This window comes from Aotus nancymaae, unplaced genomic scaffold (assembly GCF_030222135.1).
Source record: "Aotus nancymaae isolate 86718 unplaced genomic scaffold, 86718_ANA_hifiasm-v0.15.2.pri h1tg000014l, whole genome shotgun sequence".
Taxonomy (NCBI): Eukaryota; Metazoa; Chordata; class Mammalia; order Primates; family Aotidae; genus Aotus; species Aotus nancymaae.
In genome coordinates this window covers 36,127,471-36,149,263 of record NW_026988425.1, presented here as the reverse complement: position 1 = coordinate 36,149,263, position 21,793 = coordinate 36,127,471, and the positions used below count along the sequence as shown (strand labels likewise).

The 21,793-nt window shown below is 35.5% G+C and overlaps 1 protein-coding gene across 5 annotated transcripts in view; it reads right to left on the bottom strand.

Annotated features, from left to right (window-relative positions):
* NIPBL (NIPBL cohesin loading factor) overlaps positions 1 to 21,793 on the bottom strand; it is a 207,565-nt gene that overhangs the window by 24,217 nt on the left and 161,555 nt on the right. For all 5 annotated transcript variants that reach the window (XM_012459994.3, XM_064375929.1, XM_012459995.3 and 2 more), the window contains 5 exons: positions 20,469 to 20,603; positions 18,873 to 18,971; positions 17,794 to 17,847; positions 4,814 to 4,922; positions 2,597 to 2,733 (listed from right to left, as the gene is read on the bottom strand). In XM_012459994.3, coding sequence (XP_012315417.2) covers positions 2,597 to 2,733; positions 4,814 to 4,922; positions 17,794 to 17,847; positions 18,873 to 18,971; positions 20,469 to 20,603 — 534 coding nt within the window. The remainder of the gene's footprint in view (positions 1 to 2,596; positions 2,734 to 4,813; positions 4,923 to 17,793; positions 17,848 to 18,872; positions 18,972 to 20,468; positions 20,604 to 21,793) is intronic.

The following is a 21,793-nucleotide window of genomic DNA, read 5'->3' as shown; positions in this document are numbered from 1 at the left end:
GCAAGTCCACTCCTCAGAATCTGTTCCAACAAAATAAAGGCACTAGTACTTAAAGTATTTAAATAGGAATGTTTATTTAAAAATTGTTTTTGTTTTTGTTTTGAGATGGAGTCTCGCTCTGTCGCCAGGCTGGAGTGCAGTGGTGTGATCTTGGCTCACTGCAACCTCCGCCTCCTGGGTTCAAACGATTCTCCTGCCTCAGCCTACCGAGTAGCTGGGACTAACAGGCATGCGCCACCACACCCAGCTAATTTTTGTATTTTTAGTAGAGACGGGATTTCACCATGTTGGCCAGGATGGTCTCAATCTCTTGACCTTGTGATCTGCCTGCCTTGGCCTCCAAAAGTGTTGGGGTTACAGGCACTGTGACTGGCCTGTTAATTTGAAAACTATTTGTAGTGGTGACCAAAAGGAAATATGCAAACACCTGCCAAATAGGGAAATGTTCAAATAAATCATAGGACATCCATAAAATGGATAGTATGTAGCCATCTAAATCAAGGAAGTAGTTATATACCAGGTAATGTGAGATTAACAAATATGCCTAACAAATATCTATATAATATGATTCAATATTTACAAAATCTGGTCAACCATTTATATACGTCAGTGTATCCACACTATAAAAGTATGTTAAGGACACTCTAGGATGTTTATTCTGAAAGGGATGGGGATAGGATATAAAAACAAAAACCACAAAACATTAAAAAAAAGTTTACCATATATAAAATACTCTTATCAATAGAAAACTTTATATTTGTCTACATACATACATAAAAAATGTACAAAACATTTTAAAGAGTCAATTTCTTTTAAAAAATTGCTGGTTCAAAATCATGCAAGGACTATTTATAATATAAATAATTTATAATAGGTTTCATTATAGTTCAGACTCTCCTGACAGACATGGGGCTGAATTCTAGCTATGGGACTGGTTAGCTGTATGACGTTGGGCCAGTTATTTATATTCTTTAAGCTTCAGTTTCCTTATCTGTAAAACTGAGATAATAATAGTACTTACTTCACAAAGTAAATGAGCTAATACGTGTACAATTTTCACAATGCTTGGTACTGGGCTAAAAAATTATTAGTTACTGTTATTAGCCACAATATTAACCAATTTATTTCTGGAACTAATACAAATCCTAAAGATAGAATTGGTGTCTCAAAAGTAAATGCACGTTGTTTGTAGGAACAAAAACATTTATTATCCTTTACTACTTTCCTCAGTTCTTAAAGTTTTCTCAGGAAGTCCTGAGGTTTTCGCTGAGAGCTTGTAATCTGGATCACCAAAAAACTGACCAGAGCAGCAAAACAAATGTAATAGAGAAAACAGTTAAAATTAGCTCCTTAGGAACATTAGGAACATGGTATGTCAGAAACCTTTTATATTTGTTGTTTTTAGAGTATTTAAAAATTTTACATTTGTAACAGTTATTTATATTCTTTAAGCTTCAGTTTCCTTATCTGTAAAATAGAGATACTTCATAAAGTAAATGAGATTATACATGTAAACCACTTAACTCACTATGCTGTCATATATACTTTAAAGATCTTTATTTGCTCGATAATTTTATTTGAACAATGTCTTACTTTTCATACCTTATTTTATAGTGTATGTTAATATTAACTTAACAGTCTAACATCTCTGGTATGGTATTAGATTTTCCATATTTAATATACTGCTCAATTATAAAAATTAAAAAATATATTTATAAAATATAAATAAAAAATTTAAAAATACTGTATGAAAAATATAAAGCATATAGACAATTTCCTTAGGTGCCATAAATGGACCTCTGTTAGAGGCTATTGGCTCTCAATTTTGGAGAACGACTGAGGTTGACTGTTGTTCCTCATTAATGTGCATTAGATGGGAAGTAATGCTAGTCTTTTTTTTTTTTTTGAGTTGCAGTTTTGCTCTTGTTGCCCAGGCTGGAGTGCAACGGCACGATCTTGGCTCACTGCAACCTCCGCCTCCTGGGTTCAAGCAATTCTCCTGCCTCAGCCTCCTGAGTGCTGGGATTACAGGCACACGCCACTACGACCGGCTAATTTTGTATTTTTAGTAGAGACGGGGTTTCTCCATATTGGTCAGGCTGGTCTTGAACTCCTGACCTCAGGTGATCCGTCCGCCTCAGCCTCCCAAAGTGCTGAGATTATAGGCATTAGCCACCATGGCCAGCAGTAATGCTAGTCTTTGTGTGCTTCAAGCAATAGGTATCAATTTATATATTTTTTATTATATTATAAATGACAGACAAATGAAAAGTAAATTCAGGACCCAAAAGATAGTAAATTTCTCAAAGACAGGAACCCTGCTTCATTCTCTTTGAGATCTTAACAATAGTTATAACATTTAGTAAGCATTTACTGAGGATTTGGCTTGAGGAGCTTACAGCAAAATGGAACCTGAACCTTATTTATAGTATATCACACTCGATGTTTACAGATCACTTGCTACAAATAGAACATATATCTAAGTAAATGACACAGTTGATCTGTCAGTGAGAATGTGGTTGATGCAAGTGAATTCTAAATTTAAAGCACTTAATGTTTTATATGAGATACAAAAATAAGACAGCTCTATACTTACACTACATTTAGTGGTAAGGTATGGTTGCATAGTCATTGCATGTTTAACCATGAGCTGGGGTCTTATTTTGCTGAATAAGAACAAAGTGGTTATGCAAGCTACCAATCTTCCAGAATTCACACCTTTATTGTCAGAGTCTGGAAAAACAAACAGAGAAATAAGACACTAAAATATGACAAGGAAGTGGAAATTATACAGAATATTATTTAAATTAATTAATATTATCCCCTAAATAGGTCCAGTATAGACAGGCCCTCAATATAATGAATTAGTAGTTCTTATGCTACTAGATTTTCTCCATCTAATTTTTTCTTTGGTATAGAAATCACACACACTCGAGATAAAAAACAAGAGGCCATGCTATCTATAGAAGGCAAATTCTACACTAATGGAAATTGGGAAGTTAATGGATGGGCTTTTGGGAATAAATGTGGTATTGGTTAATACCTAAAATTAATTGGCTAGGTGTGATGGCTCACACCTGTAATCTCAGCACTTTGGAAAGCCATACAGGAAGAAGGTTTGAGTCTATGAATTTGAAATCAGCCTGGGCAACATGGCAAAACCCCATCTCTACAGAAAAATAAAAAATTAGCCTGGTGTGGTGATGTGCACTTATAGTCCCAGCTACTCGGGAGGCCAAGGTGGGAGGACTGCTTGAGCCCAGGAATTCTAGGTTGCAGTGAGCTACGATTGCACCATTACACCCCAGCCTAGGTGACAGAGTGAGACACTGTCTTTCAAAAAAAAAAAAAAAGGAAGTGAATACGGGAAAGAAACTTAGCGGAGGTGAAACTGTGTTTAAGGGTACTAGGAAAAAAAGAGATATTGCTGTGGTAGAAGAACGTTAAAAAATGGGAGCAACAAACAGAAATTGGAACAGTGCTATCGGACAGCTCTAAACAAAGTGTTGTTCAGGTGGGAAGAAAATGTTGCTAATTAGGAAATACACTGGTTCTTAGGAAACTAATTTTTAGAGGGAATCAGCAACTTTTTAACATTAAGGGATATCAGTATCACTCCTAAATTCCAGAATGCGGAAAAACAAAAAACGGAACAAGGAGATAAAAAGAAAAAAGGCTGGGCACGGTGGCTCACGCCTATAATCCCAGCACTTTGGGAGGCTGAGGAGGGCAGATCATGAGGTCAGGAGATCGAGACCATCCTGGCTAACTCAGTGAAACCCCATCTCTACTAAAAATACAAAAAATTAGTTGGACATGGTGGCACGTGCCTGTAATCCCAGCTACTCAGGAGGCTGAGGCAGGAGAATCCCTTGAACCTGGGAGGTGGAGGTTGCAGTGAGCCGAGATCACACCACTGCACTCTAGCCTGGGCAAAAGAGCGAGACTCTGTCTCGAAAAAAAAAAAAAAGGGAAAAAAAGAAAAAAAAGAGGTATATATGGGGGGAAAAAAAAAGACTGCATAAAAAATATAAAGTACATCAACAACTTCTGTAGATGCTATAAATGGACCTCTATTAGAGGCTATTGGTTCCCAGTTTTGGAGAATGACTGAGGCTGATTGTTATTCCTCATGAATGTGCATTAGATGGCAAGTAATGCTAGTCTTTGTGTGCTTAAAGCAATGGGTATCAATTTTTATATTTCTTATATAATCGTTTATTTATAATTGATTAAAAATTTTCAGGTTTGTGATTGGTAAATAATGTGAGAGATAATATAAAACATAAGTACTTAAATAATTTGTGATTTATAAATTTTAATAAATTTCTAGCTCAAAATTAAGCAAACTTTTATGTAACAATTATAAATAATAAATATTAGGAATGTAATACAAATCTTTAAAAACATTTTTATAATAGCTAAAACAATTTCATTTTGAGAGACCATTTTATATGACTTAGAAGATAACAGTTTTGTGATGAGTATCATTAGCTAGATACCTATTAGCCTCTGGACTTTTATTCTTATTCAATATGACATCTAAAATTGTAATATGCTATTGAAAGATATGTGGAAGAGATGAGGCCCATGCTTTTATTACAATGCTCTAGATAATCTTAGTCAATCTTAACAATATAATCTAGGATGCAACATCAAACAGATATCTATATAACAAAAAATGTATTTCATTTCAAAGTGAAGTAATCATTAGACAAGCAGAGCCAGAGGCAAAAATGAGAAATGTGCTCAAAGTATTTAATAATATCTTATAAAATCAACTAAAGACCAATATATATATAAAATGTCTTACCAGCTAGAGATTCCTCATATTTAAGAATGTGCTCAACTAGGTTATCAACAAGTTGAGTACAAGCTTTCTTCACAGGTTTATATGAGGAATCCTCTTCGGACTTCAACAACTATATATGTATATATACAAAAAAAGATCCGGGTATAATTATTCATTAGGCAATAATAATAATATCAACACATTAAACGAGTCCATAAGTAATATACTTTTCAATTTGTCCTTAACAATTTAATACTCAAAATGCAAATAAAGAAAAATATATATGTTTAAAAATATCTTATAAACCAGTAATTTACCAATACTTCCAAACAATTTTACTATGGAGTACTTAAACTGCTGTGTAAGACTTAAGGTAAGATGTGAAAGATGCAAAAGGTGACCTTCCCTTTCTCCCTATTCACATAATACAAGTTGAATTATTTTAAGGAATTAATAACTATAACTGCATCTGAACTGCACCTTAAAAGGCAATTATAAAACATAAGGGTAGATTTCTTTACTGCATTATCCTTTGCAAAATGACAAACAATGCTAGAAAAGTGTTATGAATAATGAGATGAGGATAGAGATCATTCTAAAACAGCTAGAAAGTAAAACCAATCTAATCTTTCATAATCAAAGGTCAACAGAAAAGTTGTAAGGTATATCTGTTTGCTAAGAAAAACTAGCTAATATAATTCTGGGGATACTGAAGGAATCTAAAGGTGTATTTGATTTCTGTGAAGAGTTCCACTGCTATTAAATATTACTTTCTCTGCAATAATGAAAATGTTCTATATCCTTGCTATCCAATATGGTTCCCAACAGTCACATGCAGCTATTAAGCACTTGGCAATGTACCTACTGTGACTGAGGAATTAAAATTAAATAAAATAATAATTGAGATTAACATTGAAAAAATGCATGTGGCTTATATTGGGCAGCACCAAGTTTAAACTTTCCCTGAAAGATACATAAATGATTAAAACAACTGACAGCAACCAGAATAACATAACACACACACTGCCCCTTTTCCTCCAATTTAAAGAAATAAGTAAAGCAGACAGCTTCAATGTACTAGGTTTCAACTCTGAACCACAAATTCTTCCTGCCTTACTCTATAACTAACTTCCTTAATGCGGCTATTAATATCATATTCTAGTTTGATCTTTTCTGAGACAGGGTCTCAGTCTTACTCGTGCTGGAGTGCAGTGGCACAATCAAAGTTCACTGCAGCCTTGACCTCCCCAGCTCAGCCTCCCACACAGCTGGGAACCACAAGCATGCACCATCATGCTTGGCTTATTTTTGTATAGTTTGTAGAGATAGGGTTCTCCATGTTGCCCAGGCTAGTCTTGAACTCTTGGGCTCAAGCAATCCACCTGCCTCAGTCTCCCAAAGTGCTGGGATTATAGGCATGAGCCACCACACCCAGCCTAGCTTAGCCTTCTTTTAGGCAGAAGTAGAAAACTATCCTCTCTCATCCTAGGTTATTCTTTTTCATTTCCAAGGCTTCAGGTACACACAAAATAATTAATCGTAAGTTTTGATTCATGACACACCGTTGTCACTCATATATGCCCTTTTAATTTGCTAATAAATAATGGCATACTATGAATCTAAATCAAGAAAACTATTTCTAATATCTTATATCTCCCAATGTGCTCCTTCCCTTATTCCATCTTCTTGTTTCACACTTAAGGTAACCACTATCAGAAAATTTACTATCTCCTTGCTTAAAAAAAAAGCTAAGCTGTATGCTATTTATAGCTTTCTTTGATTTTCCACTTTCTAAAAGGTAGTATACTTGACATCTTCTGAGACTTACTTTTTTCACTCAGCATTATGCCACTATGACATAGGTTGTTGCATATCGCTGTATTTTCCTGATTTTCATTGCTGTACAATAGCCCACCACGTGCCTATACCTTAATTCGTTTATCTGCTCTTTTGTAGATAGGTTAATCCCAATTTTAGTACAATGAGCATTTTTGTATATGCCTCCTGATGCAAATATGCAAGACTCTTTTGTGTATATATACTTGAAGTTGAACTGCTGGGTCACTGGATGTATGCATGTTCAACTTCACAAGATAATGCTTTTAAGAGATAATTTTATGAAATCATTGTTTTTCAAAGTGGCTGTAATATTTTCTCAATTATTATATGTATTAAGAGATGCTATCTGATCTCTCTTTTCTATCACTTGTGACTGACTTCTCCACTTTTTCAATAAAATGGTATAAAATGTGGTCTTGATTTGTATTTCTTACTTTACTAGTGGGGTTGAACACAATATAGGCCCTATATGCTATTTTTCTCCATGAAATGCCTATTAATAAACTTTACCTATTTTTCTACTGGAACTCTTGACTTATACTGGTTTTGTAGGATAGGAGTTCTTATGTATTTATTCTCAGTATTAATTGTTTGTTGGTTATATATATGCCAAGTATCTTCTCCATTTTATGACTTGTGTTTTCACTTTCTTCAATCTTTTAAGGGTAATGGTTTTTGTGACTTGTTTAAGACATCCTTTCCTACCCAAAGATCAAAAAGATATTCAGCTTGGACATGGTAGTGCATGCTTATAGTCTCAGCTACTGAAGAGGCTGAGGCAGGAGGATCACTTGAGCCTAGGAGTTTGAGTGCAGCCTGGGCAACACAGCAAGACCACGCGATTAAAATATCTATATATATTTTAATATATATAATAATTATATATTATAATTACATATTATATATATAAATATAAATATATATAATTTATATATATAATATATACATTTATATATAAATATATATAATTTATATATAATATATACATTTATATATAAATATATATAATTTATATATATAATATATACATTTATATATAAATATATATAATTTATATATAATATATACATTTATATATAAATATATAAAATATATATGTGTGTTTGTGTGTGTGTATATATATATACATTTTTTTCCTCCTATATTTTCTTCCAAAAGTGTTAAAGTGGCCGGGCATGGTAGGTCACACCTGTAACCCCAGCACTTTGAGCAGCTGAGGCAGACAGATGACGAGGTCAGGAGATTGAGACCATCATGGCTAACATAGTGAAACCCTGTCTCTACCAAAAATACAAAAAATTAGCCAGGCATGGTGGCACGTACTTGTAGGCCCAGCCACTGTACTCCAGCCTGGCAACAAAGCAAGACTCCATCTCAAAAAAAAAAAGTTTTAAAGTTTTAAAGTTTTGCTTTAATCTATATGGAGTTGATCTGTGAGTTGAAGTAGGAATCTTTTTTTTTTTTCAAGACAGTCAAATGTCCCAACCCCGTTTACTAAATGGTCTGTCTTTTCTCCATAATCTGCAGTGCCCCTTCTGTTTAATAGCAAGCATATTCTACATGTGTAAGCCTGTTTTCTGGGCTCTCTATCCTGTTCCATTGTTCTTTTTAGTACTCATCTACTTATGACTACTCTTAATTACTGTATCTTTAAAAATAAGTCCTGATATTTTATAAGGCAAATCAGTGCTCCAGCTTTTTCAGAAATTATTTAGATATTTTTACCTGTTCTCTGCTCTTCTATATACATTTTGCAATCACCTTGACATTTTAAATATTTTTTATTCATGATTTTGAAGAGAGCTCACAGTTTCCCATTTTGCATTATTTTCATTTTAGGTTTTGTAGTTTTATCTGTCAGATTAAGGAATTTGCATTTTATCCTTGTTTATTATAGGTAATCATTTAAGGGTACTGAATTTTATCAAAATTTTTTCTTGCCCGCTCTGAAATGATTTTCTTCTACTTTAATTATTAGCCACATACTCATGATATAATTAATCAAGGTGCATACAATTTTTTTAAAAGTATAATTTAGTTTGCTCATTTAAAAAATACCTTTTAAAGGTACCAACACTCCCAGTGATATAGGTACATTTTTTATACCATCTTTATCTTTTATTATGAAAAACTTCAGGTATACAAAAGAGTTGAAGAAAATTTTATCATGACTCTCTAACCACCATTATCTAGATCCTACCAATAAAACTATTTTTGTGTGTGTGTGAGACAGGGTCTGACTCTGTTCCCCAGGAGAAAGTGCAGTGGCGCAATCATAGTTCACTGTAGCCTACAACTCCTGGGCTCAAGTGATCCTCCTGCCTCTGCCTCCCAAGTAGCTGGATCTACAGGCACATCTCACAATGCCCAGCTAATTTTATTTACTCATGTTTTTTAGAGATGAGGTCTCGATATGTTATCCAGGCTGGTCTAAAACTCCAGGCTTCAAATGATCCTCCTGCCTCAACCTCCTGAGAGGCTGAGATTCTGGGTGCAAGCTATTGAGCCTGGCTCCTTACTTTTAATATTTTATTCTGCTGGGATGTGCATCTGTGTGCACGCGTGGGCACAAACACACACACATGTGTGTATAGATGTATGTATATGTATTTGTGTACACACACCTATATCCATTTTACTTTCAATGCCATTTCAAAGTAAACTGGAGACTTCAGTATATTCTCCATTTTTTCCTTGAGATAAAACTTACATGCAATGAAATGCACAAATGTTTAGCATACATTTGCTCAGTTTTGTCAAATGCATTCACTACTGTAACTCAAATCCCTACACCATGATACAGAACAGTTGTTCTCAATCTTTAACTTATATCCCAATCATCTGGAGAGACTGTTAAAATACAGAATGATGGGCTCTACCCTCAGAGTTACTGATGAATTAAGTCTGGAGTAGGGCCTGAGAATTTGCATTTCTAATAAATCCCCAGGTAATGCTGGTAACTTTCAGAACCACTGATAGAGACCATTACTATCATCCCTGAAAGTTTTCTCATGTCCTTTCCCAGTCAATCCCCAGCCCACTGCAACCACTCTTCTGATTTTTGCCAGTATAGTTTTACCACTCCTAAAATTTTGTAAAAATGGAATCATAATATGTACTCTTCTATGTAAGGCTTCTTTTACTCTGCATAATGTTTCATTATTCATCTATGTTGCTGTATGTATTGACAGTCTGTTCCTTTTTGATGTGGAGTACTATTAAATTGTATGGAATTGTCATAGTTTATTTATACATTCACTGGTTGATAGAGATAAAATGTTTTATTGTAAACTCAGAAACATTTTCCTCTGGATTACAAAGGACAGGAACAGAAGAAATATGGGTTACCCTTACCTTTTTTTCATTGCCTGTATTTTCCTTAAAAACTAAAAAAGGGTCAGTCTTAGATCATAAGTAATTAAAATGAATGACATTGTAAAAATCTATTTAATTTTGTGTACCCATCACAGGGCTATGAATGTGTTTTTTGAAGAAGACTGTCATACAGGGCTACTCAATTTATGGTAGTGGCTTAAATGAATAGGAGTACATTTCAGAAATAAAAAAATGTGAGGACCTTCATAACAGATGTCATTCTTCCACATTCTACTGAAAAAATGACAAAAAACTATGAATTGTTAAAGGCTATAAAGGAATGATAGCTCCATACATTTAAAAATAATATACTGGCTGGGCATGGAGGCTTACGCCTGTAATCCCAGCCCTTTGGAGGCTGAGAAGCGTGGATCACCTGAGGTCAGGAGTTTGAGACCAGCCTGGACAATATGGTGAAACCCCGTCTCTACTAAAAATACAAAAAATTAGCTGGGCGTGGTGGAAAAAATAATTGGTTAAACATGGTGGTGCATGCCTGTGGTTCCAGCTACTTGGAAGGCTGAGGAAAGAGGATTGTTTGAGCCAGGGAGGTCGAGGCCACAGTGAGCTGTGATTGTGCCACTGTACTCCAGCCTGTGCGACAGAGTGAGACCCTGTCTCAAAAAAAAAAAAAAAAAAAAGACATACTAACATAATTATTAAGACAATGATCATAGTTTAGTATATGTGGGAATTTGAAGCTATTTCAGTAGTACTTCAAGTTTCCCTAGAAAAACATATTCAATAAAAGGGGAGAGTCAATGATATACAAAAAACGAACAACAACACCCCAAAAACCCAATCCAAAAATAAAAATTAGAAATATCTGAACTTGGACTGAATGCAGTGCATGTACATGTGGTTATGTAAAAACAGTAAATATGTTAATTATTCTGGACTCAAGAATTTGTTATAACTCCAGCAGTCCATTCTTTACATACTTCCTAGCTTCTCTTAACATTTATACATACATGTTATAATTGCTCAGAGTAGTTGCGTCTCTGTCACATATATATGAGTTTGCTTTCTTTCACTAAACCAAACTGCTAGTATAAGGAAATATATCACCAAGTCATAATATCATTGGTAAACTAAGTTGTTGGCAGAATCTAAAGTAGGAAAGCATAGAATAGGGAGCATGAATAGGATGGATAAACTAACTTACTAACTAAATAGATGGGACTAGAGAATAAAGATACAAAGAATGTACAAGTAAAACTATCATTGTTAAGAGATTATAAATCTGGTCAGCTCCCTTCTGCTTCTAACTTGCTAATACAGGAGGATATTATTAGAGATTTTTTTAGTAATAGTAAATAGTGACATTTCTAACAGTTACACTGAATCCTTACTTAATCATTTATAATAACAATCAAATGAAATATACGATTTAGAGCTTTTTAAAAATCATGATGCATCCTTTGTCATGGCTGACATAAACTTAACTAAGGTGGTCATAAGGCTCTATGATACAGAGCTAATCATTTGATTTAGGAAAGAAATAATGCCAAATATATTATGTAAAAATATGAAATGAAAGATGATTTAAGAAGACAGTCTAAGATTATAGATTGAAAACACAGGAAAACACCATGAAGGTTTTTTTAAAAAGACATCTTAAGAAAGTAATGTACTACACTTTTACCACCCACCAAAATGGCTAAAGTTTTAAAAAAAAGACTGACAATGACAAGAATTGGTGAGGATGTGGAGGAACTGGAACTTTCATACACGGATGGTGGAAATGAAAAATGGTTTAGCAATTTTGGAAAAACATTTTGGCAGTTTCTCACTAATCACATGACCCTGTAATCACATTCTTAGGAATTTACTCAAGATATATGAAAACATACATCTACACAAAACCTTATACACCAATATTCACAGGGGCATTATTCATAACAGCCCCAAACGGGAAAGAACCCAAAAGTCCAAAAAATGGTGAATGATAAATAAATTGTGATATATCCACACTCTTGAAACTACTCAGCAATAAACAGGTATATTAGCAACAAGAATGAATCAACATTTCAAGTAAAAAAAGTCAAACACAAAAGATTACATAGTGTATGATTCCATTGATATTAACTTCTAAAAAGGTACAACAATAGTGACAAAAAGTAGATCAATAGTTTTCTAGGGCCAGGAAGAAAGGATCAACTGCAAAAGGGCATGAGGAAGCTTTTTAGGTGAGATCCTATGTATTCATTGTGCTGGAGGTTACATGACTGTATATAATCACTTAAATTCATCAAAAATCAATCACTGAAAATGGGACAATTAGACACTTGCTTCCTGCTGTGATGCAATAATATTCAACACCACCTATGAGATATTTGTCTCCTAGATTAAAAATTGAACTTTAATCTTATTAAGCCTCTAGGTTTCACCAAGAGTTTACTTGAAAACTGGTGGACAGAGGACCATCTTAAATGATACCAGAAAAAGAGTGACCTATTAAATCTAGAATGTGGGAGATTCTACAGAAAAACTTAGAAGTGGAATGAGAAAAAGAAGGTGGGGGACAAACTATTATAAGAGACTTAAGAGTACATCAACCAAAGCAACTGCAAACCAACTATGAAAACACATTTTTGAGAAAGGAAAATATGAACATTGATAGGTATTAGATACGGAATAATGCATTATTAATTTTGATATAAATAATATTCTGTTGTTTTTTAAAAGCCATCTGCTAGAGATTGATAGATACTAAAGTATTTATGAATGAGATAATATAAAGTCTGGCATTTGTTTTAAAAGTATTACAGGCCTGGAGCAGTGGCTCTCGCCAGTAATCCCAGCACTTTGGGAGGCCGAGGTGGGAGGATCACTTGAGGTCAGGAGTTCGAGACCAGCCTGGCCAACACGGTGAAATCCCATCTCTATAAAAAATATAAAAATTAGCTGGGCTTGGTGGCACTTGCCTGTAATCACAGCTATTTGGGAGAATGAGGCAGCAGAATCACTTGAACTCAGGAGGCGGAGGCTGCAGTGAGCTGAGATCGTGCCATTGCACTCCAGCCTGGATGACAAAGTGAGATTCTGTCTCAAAAAAGAAAAGAAAAAACAGTATTGCAGGCTGGGTGTGGTGGCTCACATCTGTAATCCCAGCAGTCTGGGAGGCTGAGGTGGGCGAATCACCTGAGGTCAGGCGTTTGAGACCAGCCTGACCAACAGGAGAAACTCTGTCTCTACTAAAAATATAAAAATTAGCTGGGCATGGTGGTGGGTGCCTGTAACCCCAGCTACTCAGAAGGCTGAGGTAGGAGAATCCCTTGAACCCTGAAGGCGGAGGTTGCAGTGAGCCAAGATGGCATCACTGCACTCCAGCTTGGGTGATATAGCGAGACTCTGCCTCAAAAAAAAAAAAAGTATTATGGAAAAAAAGAAGAAAGAAAGAAAGAATAGGATAAAACCGGACAGGGGAAGGGGATTGCTGGCAAGATGGCTAAATAGGTACAGCTCCTGTCTGCCACTTCTAGCAAGATCGACACAGAAGGCGGGTGATTTTTGCATTTTCAACTGAGGTACTAGGTTCATCTCACTGGGACTGGCTGCACAGTGGGTGCAGCCCAAGGATGGTGAGCTGAAGCACGTTGGGGTGTTGCCTCACCTGGGAAGTGCAAGGGGTCGGGCAACTCCCTCTCCTAGCAAAGGGAAACCATTAGGGATGGTACCATGCACTCTGGCCCAGATACTGTGCTTTTCCCAAGGTCTTTGCAACCCACAGACCAGGAGATTCCTTCCAGTGCCTATGCCACCAGGGCCCTGGGTTTCCAGCACGAAACTGGGCAGCTGTTTGGGTAGACACTGAGCTAGCTGTAGATTTTATTTTTCATACCCTAGTGGTGACTGGAATGCCAGTGAAACAGAACCGTTCACACCCCTGGAAAGGGGGCTGATGCCAGGGAGCCAAGTAGTCTGGCTTGGCAGGTTCCACCCCCACGGAGCTCAGCAAGCTAAGATCCACTGGCTTGAAATTCTTGCTGCCAGCACAGCAGTCTGAGCTCTACCTGGGAAGCTTTTGAGGTTGGTGGGGGGAGGGGCATCTGCCATTGCTGAGGCTTGGGTAGGTGGTTTTACTCTCACAGAGTAATCAAAGCCACTGGGAAGTTCAAACTGGGCAGAGCCCACTGCTGCTCAGCAAGGCCTCTGCGGCCAGACTGCCTCTCTATATTCCCTCCTCTCTGGGCAGGGCGTCTCTGAAAAAAAAAAAGGCAGCAGCCCCAGTCAGGGCCTTATAGATAAAACCCCCACCTCTCTGGGACAGAGCACCTGAGGAAAGGGGTAGTTGTAGGTGCGGCTTCTGCAGACTTCAACGTCCCTGCCTGGCAGCTCTGAAGAGAGCAGTGGATCTTCTAGCACAGTGTTTGCACTCTGCTAAGGGACAGACTGCCACCTTAAGTGGGTCCCTGACCGCTGTGTATCCTGACTCGGAGACACCTCCCAATAAGGCCAACAGACACCTCATACAGGAGAGCTCTGGCTGGCATCTGGTGGGTGCCCCTCTGGGACAAAGCTGCCAGAGGAAGGAACAGGCAGCAATCTTTGCTGTTCTGCAGCATCTGCCAGTGACACCCAGGCAAAAAGGATCTGGAGTGAGCATCTAGCAAACTCCAGCAGACCTGCAGCAGAAGGGCCTGACTGTTAGAAGGAAAACTAACAAACAGAAAGGAACAGTATCAACATCAATAAAAAGGATGTCCACTCAGAGACCCCCTCCGAAGGCCACTGACTTCAAAGACCAAAGGTAGATAAATCCATGAAGATGGGGAGAAACCAGCGCAAAAAGGCTGAAAATTCCAAAAACCAGAACACCTCTTCTCCTCCAAAGGATCACAACTCCTTGCCAGCAAGGGCACAAAACTGGAGGGAGAAAGAGTTTGATGAATTGACAGAAGCAGGCTTCAGAAAGTGAGTAATAACAAACTCCTCAGAACTAAATGAGCATGTTCTAACCCAATGCAAGGAAGCTAAGAACCTTGAAAAAAGATTAGATGAATTGCTAACTAGAATAACCAGTTTAAAGAACATAAATGACCTGATGGAGCTGAAAAACATGGCATGAGAACTTTGTGAAGCATACACAAGTATCAATAGCAGAATTAATCAAACAGAAGAAAAGGGATATCACAGATTGAAGATCAACTCAATGAAATAAAGCAAGAAGACAAGATTAGAGAAAAAAAGAGTGAAAAGAAATAAACAAAGCCTCCAAAAAATTTGGGACTATGTGAAAAGACCAAATCTACGTTTGACTGGTGTACCTGAAAGTGATGAGGAGAACGGAACCAAGTTGGAAAACACTCTTCAGAATATTATCCAGAACTTCCCCAACTTAGCAAGACAGGTCAACATTCAAATTCAGGAAATACAGAGACTACCACCAACATACTCCTCGAGTAGAGCAACCCCAGGACACATAATCGTCAGATTCACCAAGGTTGAAATGAAGGAAAAAATGTTAAGGGCAGCCAGAGAGAAAGATCAGGTTAGCCACAAAGGGAAGCCCATCAGACTAACAGCAGATTTCTCAGCAGAAACCCTACAAACTAGAAGAGAGTGAGGGCCAATATTCAACATCCTTAAAGAAAAGAATTTTCAACCCATTATTTCATATCCAGCCAAACTAAGCTTCATAAGCAAAGGAGAAATAAAAACCTTTACAGACAAGCAAATGCTGAGAGATTTTGTCACCACCAGACCTGCCTTACAAGAGCTACTGAAGAAAGCACTAAACATAGAAAGTAACAACCAGTACCACTGCAAAAACATACCAAATTATAAAGACCACTGTCGCAATGAAGAAACTGCATCAACTAATGGACAAAACAGCCAGCTAGCATCACAGTGGCAGGATCAAATTCACACATAACAATATTAACCTTAAATATAAACAGGCTGAGTGCTCCAATTAAAAGACACAGACTGGCAAACTGGATATAGTCAAGATCCATCAGTGTGCTGTATTCAGGAAACCTATCTCATGTGCAAAGACACACACAGGATTAAAATAAAGGGATGGAGGAATATTTATCAAACAAATAGAAAGGAAAACAACAAAAAAAGCAGGGATTGCAATCCTAGTCTCTGATAAAACAGACTTTAAACCAACAAAGATCAAAAGAGATAAAGGACATTACATAATGGTAGAGGAATCAATACAACAAGAAGAGCAACTATCCTAAATACATATGCACCCAATACAGGAGCACCCAGATTCATAAGGCAAGTTCTTAGAGACCTACAAAGAGACTTAGACTCCCACACAAAAATAGTGGGAGACTAACATCTCACTGTCAATATTAGATCAACAAGACAGAAAATTAAGAAGGATATCCAAGACTTGAACTCAGCTCTGGACCAAGCAGACCTAATAGATATCTACAGAACTCTCTACCCTAAATCAACAGAATATACATTTAGCACCACATAGCACTTATTCTAAAACTGTCCATATAACTGGAAGTAAAACACTCCTGAGCAAATGTAAAAGAAGAGGAATCATAACAGTCTCTCAGACCACAGTGCAATTCAAATTAGAACTCAGGATTAAGATACTCACTCAAAACCACACAACTACATGGAATCTGAACAACCTGCTCTTGAATGATACTGGGTAAATAATGAAATGAAGGCAGAAATAAAGATGCTCTTGGAAACAATGAAAACAAAGACATAATGTACCAGAATCTCTGGGACACATTTAAAGCAGTCTGTAGAGGAAAATTTATAGCACTAAACGCCCACAAAAGCAAGCAGGAAAAACCAAAAATCAACACCTTAACATCACAATTAAAAGAACTAGAGAAGCAAGAGTAAACAAATTCAAAAGCTAGCAGAAGACAGGAAATAACTAAGATGAGAGGAGAACTAAAGAAGACAGAGACAAGAAAAACCCTTCAAAAAAAAAAAAAAATCAGGAGCTGCTTTTTTGAAAAGATCAACAAAATAGACCACTAGCCACACTAATAAAGAAGAAAATAGAGAAAATCAAATAGATGGAATAAAAAATGATAAAGGGGATATCACCACTGATCCCACAAAAATACAAACTACCATCAGAGAATACTATAAACACCTCTACGCAAATAAACTAGAAAATCTAGAAGAAATGGATAAATTCCTGGACACATACACCCTCCCAAGACTAAACCAGGTCAAATCCCTGATTCGACCAACAACAATTGGGATAGCGTTAGGAGAAATACCTAAAGTAGATGACAGATTGATGGGTGCAGCAAACCACCAAGGCATGTGTATACCTATGTAACAAACCTGCATGTTCTGCACATGTACCCCAGAACTTAAAGTATAATAATAACTTAAAAAAACAGATAAGGGAAGGATAGCTAAAACAAGACTGGAAAATGCTGATAATTTTCGAAGCTGGGTGATGGATATTTCTGCCTATGTGAAATTGATTTTGTACTACTAAAGGAAATTCTATGCATAACATATCACATTATGTAATTATATATTTAATGCAATATGTAGTTCCATTTATAAATCTTGCATCTATTATTTACAAAGATTAAAGAAAAAATAATTATCTGGAAAGAAGGAAAGACAGAATTTTAGTTAATGATTCAGAAGTCTTACTTTTGTAAAAGGCAACTGAATTAATTAGAGAAATTAACAAAATCATCCAGCCTAACATATTGAAATAAATTTTTCCTAACAAAAGAACTAAAAAGGTTCTTTTAAATCATCCAGTAAAAAACAAAAACAAAAACAAAAAACCTATTAAATTTTATGTTATCAGGAGTCAAAAGAACACTCACATTTTGAAGGAGTTGCTCAAACCAGTCATATCCAGTATCTCTGCATGCTGCAACCTAAGGGGTGGTGAAAAGTATCAAAGTTAGAAATATATTTAAAAATCTGAGTAAAACATACTTTTGTTATGTTTTAGCCTGAAACATGTTTCAATTTTCTCAATTCAAAAGTTTATTTTTAAAGAAAACTATTTTTTCAGTAACCCAACCATTTACCACTGTTATAGAACTTAATTCTAAAAATATCTTGAAAAACACTGAAGAAATTAGCTTAATGTATTGAACTTTAATATGGCACTAAATGTTTAAAATGGCACAAGTTTAAAAATGGCACAATAACTTGAACTACACTCTGTGAGGAAAATCCGTAAGATGTAAAACACTAAAAACAAAAATATAATAAATAAAACCAAAAATATTTGTTTCTTATTACCCTGCTAGATGGTACATTTTAAAGACATCAATAGAAATGTACAATATCATGTAATTGAATATACAGAATTCCTTTTCTTTTTTTTTTTTTTTTGAGAGGGGATCTTGCTATATTGCTCAGTCTGGAGTGCAGGGCCTATTCACAGGCATGATCACAGTATACTGCAGCCTTGAACTCCTGGTTCAAGGACCAGTTGATACCCCCATCTTAGACTCCTGAGCAGCTGAGATTACAGGCATATGTCACTGTGACTGGCAAAAATTTCTTATATTAACATAAAATGTATAGTTTATGCATAATTAAAAATATATAATCCATATTCATGATTTCTGAAAAAGGTAGGCACTACTATCTTTGCAGATTATTAACCTTGGGCGATTATATCTATTCTTCTATTTCTCCTCTCCCTCCCTGTTTTTAATTGCTACAGGAATAGGAAATCTCAGTATCAGTGTTTAATGCCAAGAAGTAGGGCTATATGGAAACATCATGTTACTTGCATCCCTTGAACATCTCCAGAAATATAAAGATGGCAGTACTAAATGTGAAGATTAATGAAATATTGCATCATTGTCTTTTCCTTCATAAGACACGTAGGCCTCAATTAGGTCTGCACCAATAGTGATCACACCCTTGTTCCAGTCCTTCTTACCACATCGGTAATGTTTAAAATTTTCCTTGTCATTGCTTCTTTGTCATTGTGTGGAGTTGGAGTAAACCAGAGTTTCTGGAACGTTTCATTTACTAATTTCTAGAAGAAAGAGGAATTTCAAATTAATTATAACAAACATGGGAAATTCACAATTCCAAATTCTCATTAAGCCCAAAACAAAGCTATAAATAACTAATCAAAACACGAATTGTCAGGAATTTCTGGTATGAATTTCCTCAGTTTTTTTTTTTTTTAATACCTATTCCTCAAAACTATAAATTTTTCAATTTGGTAAAAATTTTAAACAATATGAATGGGTGATACTATCCCTAGCCTAGAACTTCTTCATACTATACACTCAAATGTTTATGATCAAACTAAAAAATATGTTTACTGCTTTTCGAGAAGAAGTTGTTATAGTGTTTGTTAAACTTAAAAAAAAAAGGGACAATTATATATAATTACATATATATAAATTTACTAATGAATTTAGGACTAAAAAAAATTTTTTTAGAGATACATAATAGCTGCACAGATTTATGAAGTGTATTTGAAATTTTGATACAAGCATACAATGTATAATGATCAAATCAGGGTAACTGAAGTATCCATCATCTCAAGCATTTATCATTTCTTTGTGTTAGGAACATTCCATTTCCACTCTTCTAGTTATTTGGAGATGTACAATAAATTATTGTTAACTATAGTCACCCTATTGTGCTTCTGAACATTAAATTTTATTCCTTCTAGGTGTATTTTTGATAACCATGAACCAACTCCTCTTTATTCAGTACCTCACAAACTTCCCTGACTCTGCTAACCATCAGTCTATTCTCTATCTCTATGAGATCAATTTTTTTTTTGGTTTCCATGTATGAGTGAAAATATGTGCTATTTGTCTTTCTGTGCCTGGCTTATTTCACTTAACATAATAAAATAAAGTATTTAATAATTTAAAAAGGTAAACACATAACATTTGAAAATCAAGATAATCCTATGAGAAACCTTTGAATATAATGCAATCTCTATAATAACAATCAATCAATCAATCAACACACACATACACATTTTTTGAGATGGAGTCTCACTCTGTTGCCCAGGCAGGAGTGCAGTGGCCAGATTATAGCACACTGCAGCCTTGAATTCCTGGGCTCAAGTAATCTTCCTGTGTCAGTCTCTAGAGGAACTACAGGCATGCTCTACTATGTTTGGCTAAATTAAAAAAAATTATTTTCATCATTTTTTTATAGAAATAGGATTCTTGCTATGTTGCCCAGGCTGGTCTCCAACTCCGGGCCTCAAGCTATTCTCCTGCCTTGGCCTCCCAAAGTACTGGGATTGTAAGCATGTACTACTATGGCCAGTCTTAAATAAATTCAAAACCATTGTGGAATTGGTTAAGATCAGATTGTAATAATTAATATAAAATCTAGAAACAAAAAAGTATCAAAGAATGTATTTTTCTTAAGTTTATAAACTAAAAATAATGATTCACTATAAAGTTTTTGTATATATTTAAAATCAACATTTAGATGCAATAAACATTTAACTTATTTTAAACATTAATGAAAATAAATTTAAAGTAGTCAACACTACCTTAATGCCCTCTTCATCATTGACTCTGCGAATCATTTTTACACACATTTCTGTGATTTTTGGAAATGTTGGCTGTTCAATACAAATGTCTCTTAGAATCTTTATTACTCTTTTCCTGACACTGATACCAGTATCCTAAAAACAGAAAGGTATTTTTAAATGTCAGAAAAATTGAGATGCCTTATGTGTGAAATTAGAAAATATCCATACGTAGTATATTCACTATTTGTTAATATGATAAACATAGTTGACATATTTGCTTACATGCTTTCTTACTGCTACTATAAATGTATTATTTTATTCTATTGACTTTACTTTTAAAGTATGATATCTAAGACATAAAAACATATATTATAGTTAAGCCCTCGACACAAGACTAGAAGTGTATGCTTGTCAAAATTAAATGAGATAATAAACAAGCTTTAGAATAGTATCTGGCACTTGAACAGAACATGAAGTATCACTTAAAAAGTCAACTTCATAAAAATGTTTAATCTGAATCTAATCAAACCTTTTCCACTACCTTATGGTTACTTTTTTTGTTGTTGTTGAGAAGCAGTTTCGCTCTTGTTGCCTAGGCTGGAGTACAATGGTGTGATCTCAGCTCACTGCAACCTCTGTCTGCCAGGCTCAAGCAATTCTCCTGCCTCAGTCTCCCGAGTAGCTGGGATTGTAGGTGCATACCACCATGCCCAGCTAATTTTTGTAGTTTTGGTAGAAACAGGGTTTCATCATGATGGTCAGGTTGGTCTCCTGACCTTGGGTGATCCACATGCCTTGGCCTCCCAAAGTGCTGGGATTACAGGCATGAGGCACTGCGCCTGGCTTATCTTACGGTTTATAAAAGATATAATAACACAAGTTAAATTAATCAAAGCCCTGGGTAGATAACAAAACAAATCAGGCCTTTTTAATCAGTCAGTGTCATTTGGGATGTAAAAAAAAAAAGAGTAAGAAAATAGTCTTCAATTTGAAGACGTGACCCTCAAATGCAATGTATTACCTTTGAATTCTGATTCTTAAAAAAGAAGAATAAAAAAACATTTTTAGGACAATGGAGGATCTAAGAACTAGTATTCAGATGGTATTAGGGAGTGTTAATTTGGGTGAGATAATGGTTTTGTTTGTATAGAACAGTATCAATTTTCGGTGACGCAAACTGAAGTGTTCACAAGAAAAGTAGTAAAAAATGTTTGACAAAATAATTTAGCAGAAAGTACAGATGAAGTATGGATGTAGGTACAAGGGTGTTCACTGTAATTTTTTTTTAACAAACTTTCATATTAAAGAGTTTTAAAAATAAAAAGCACCAGACATGTAGTTTA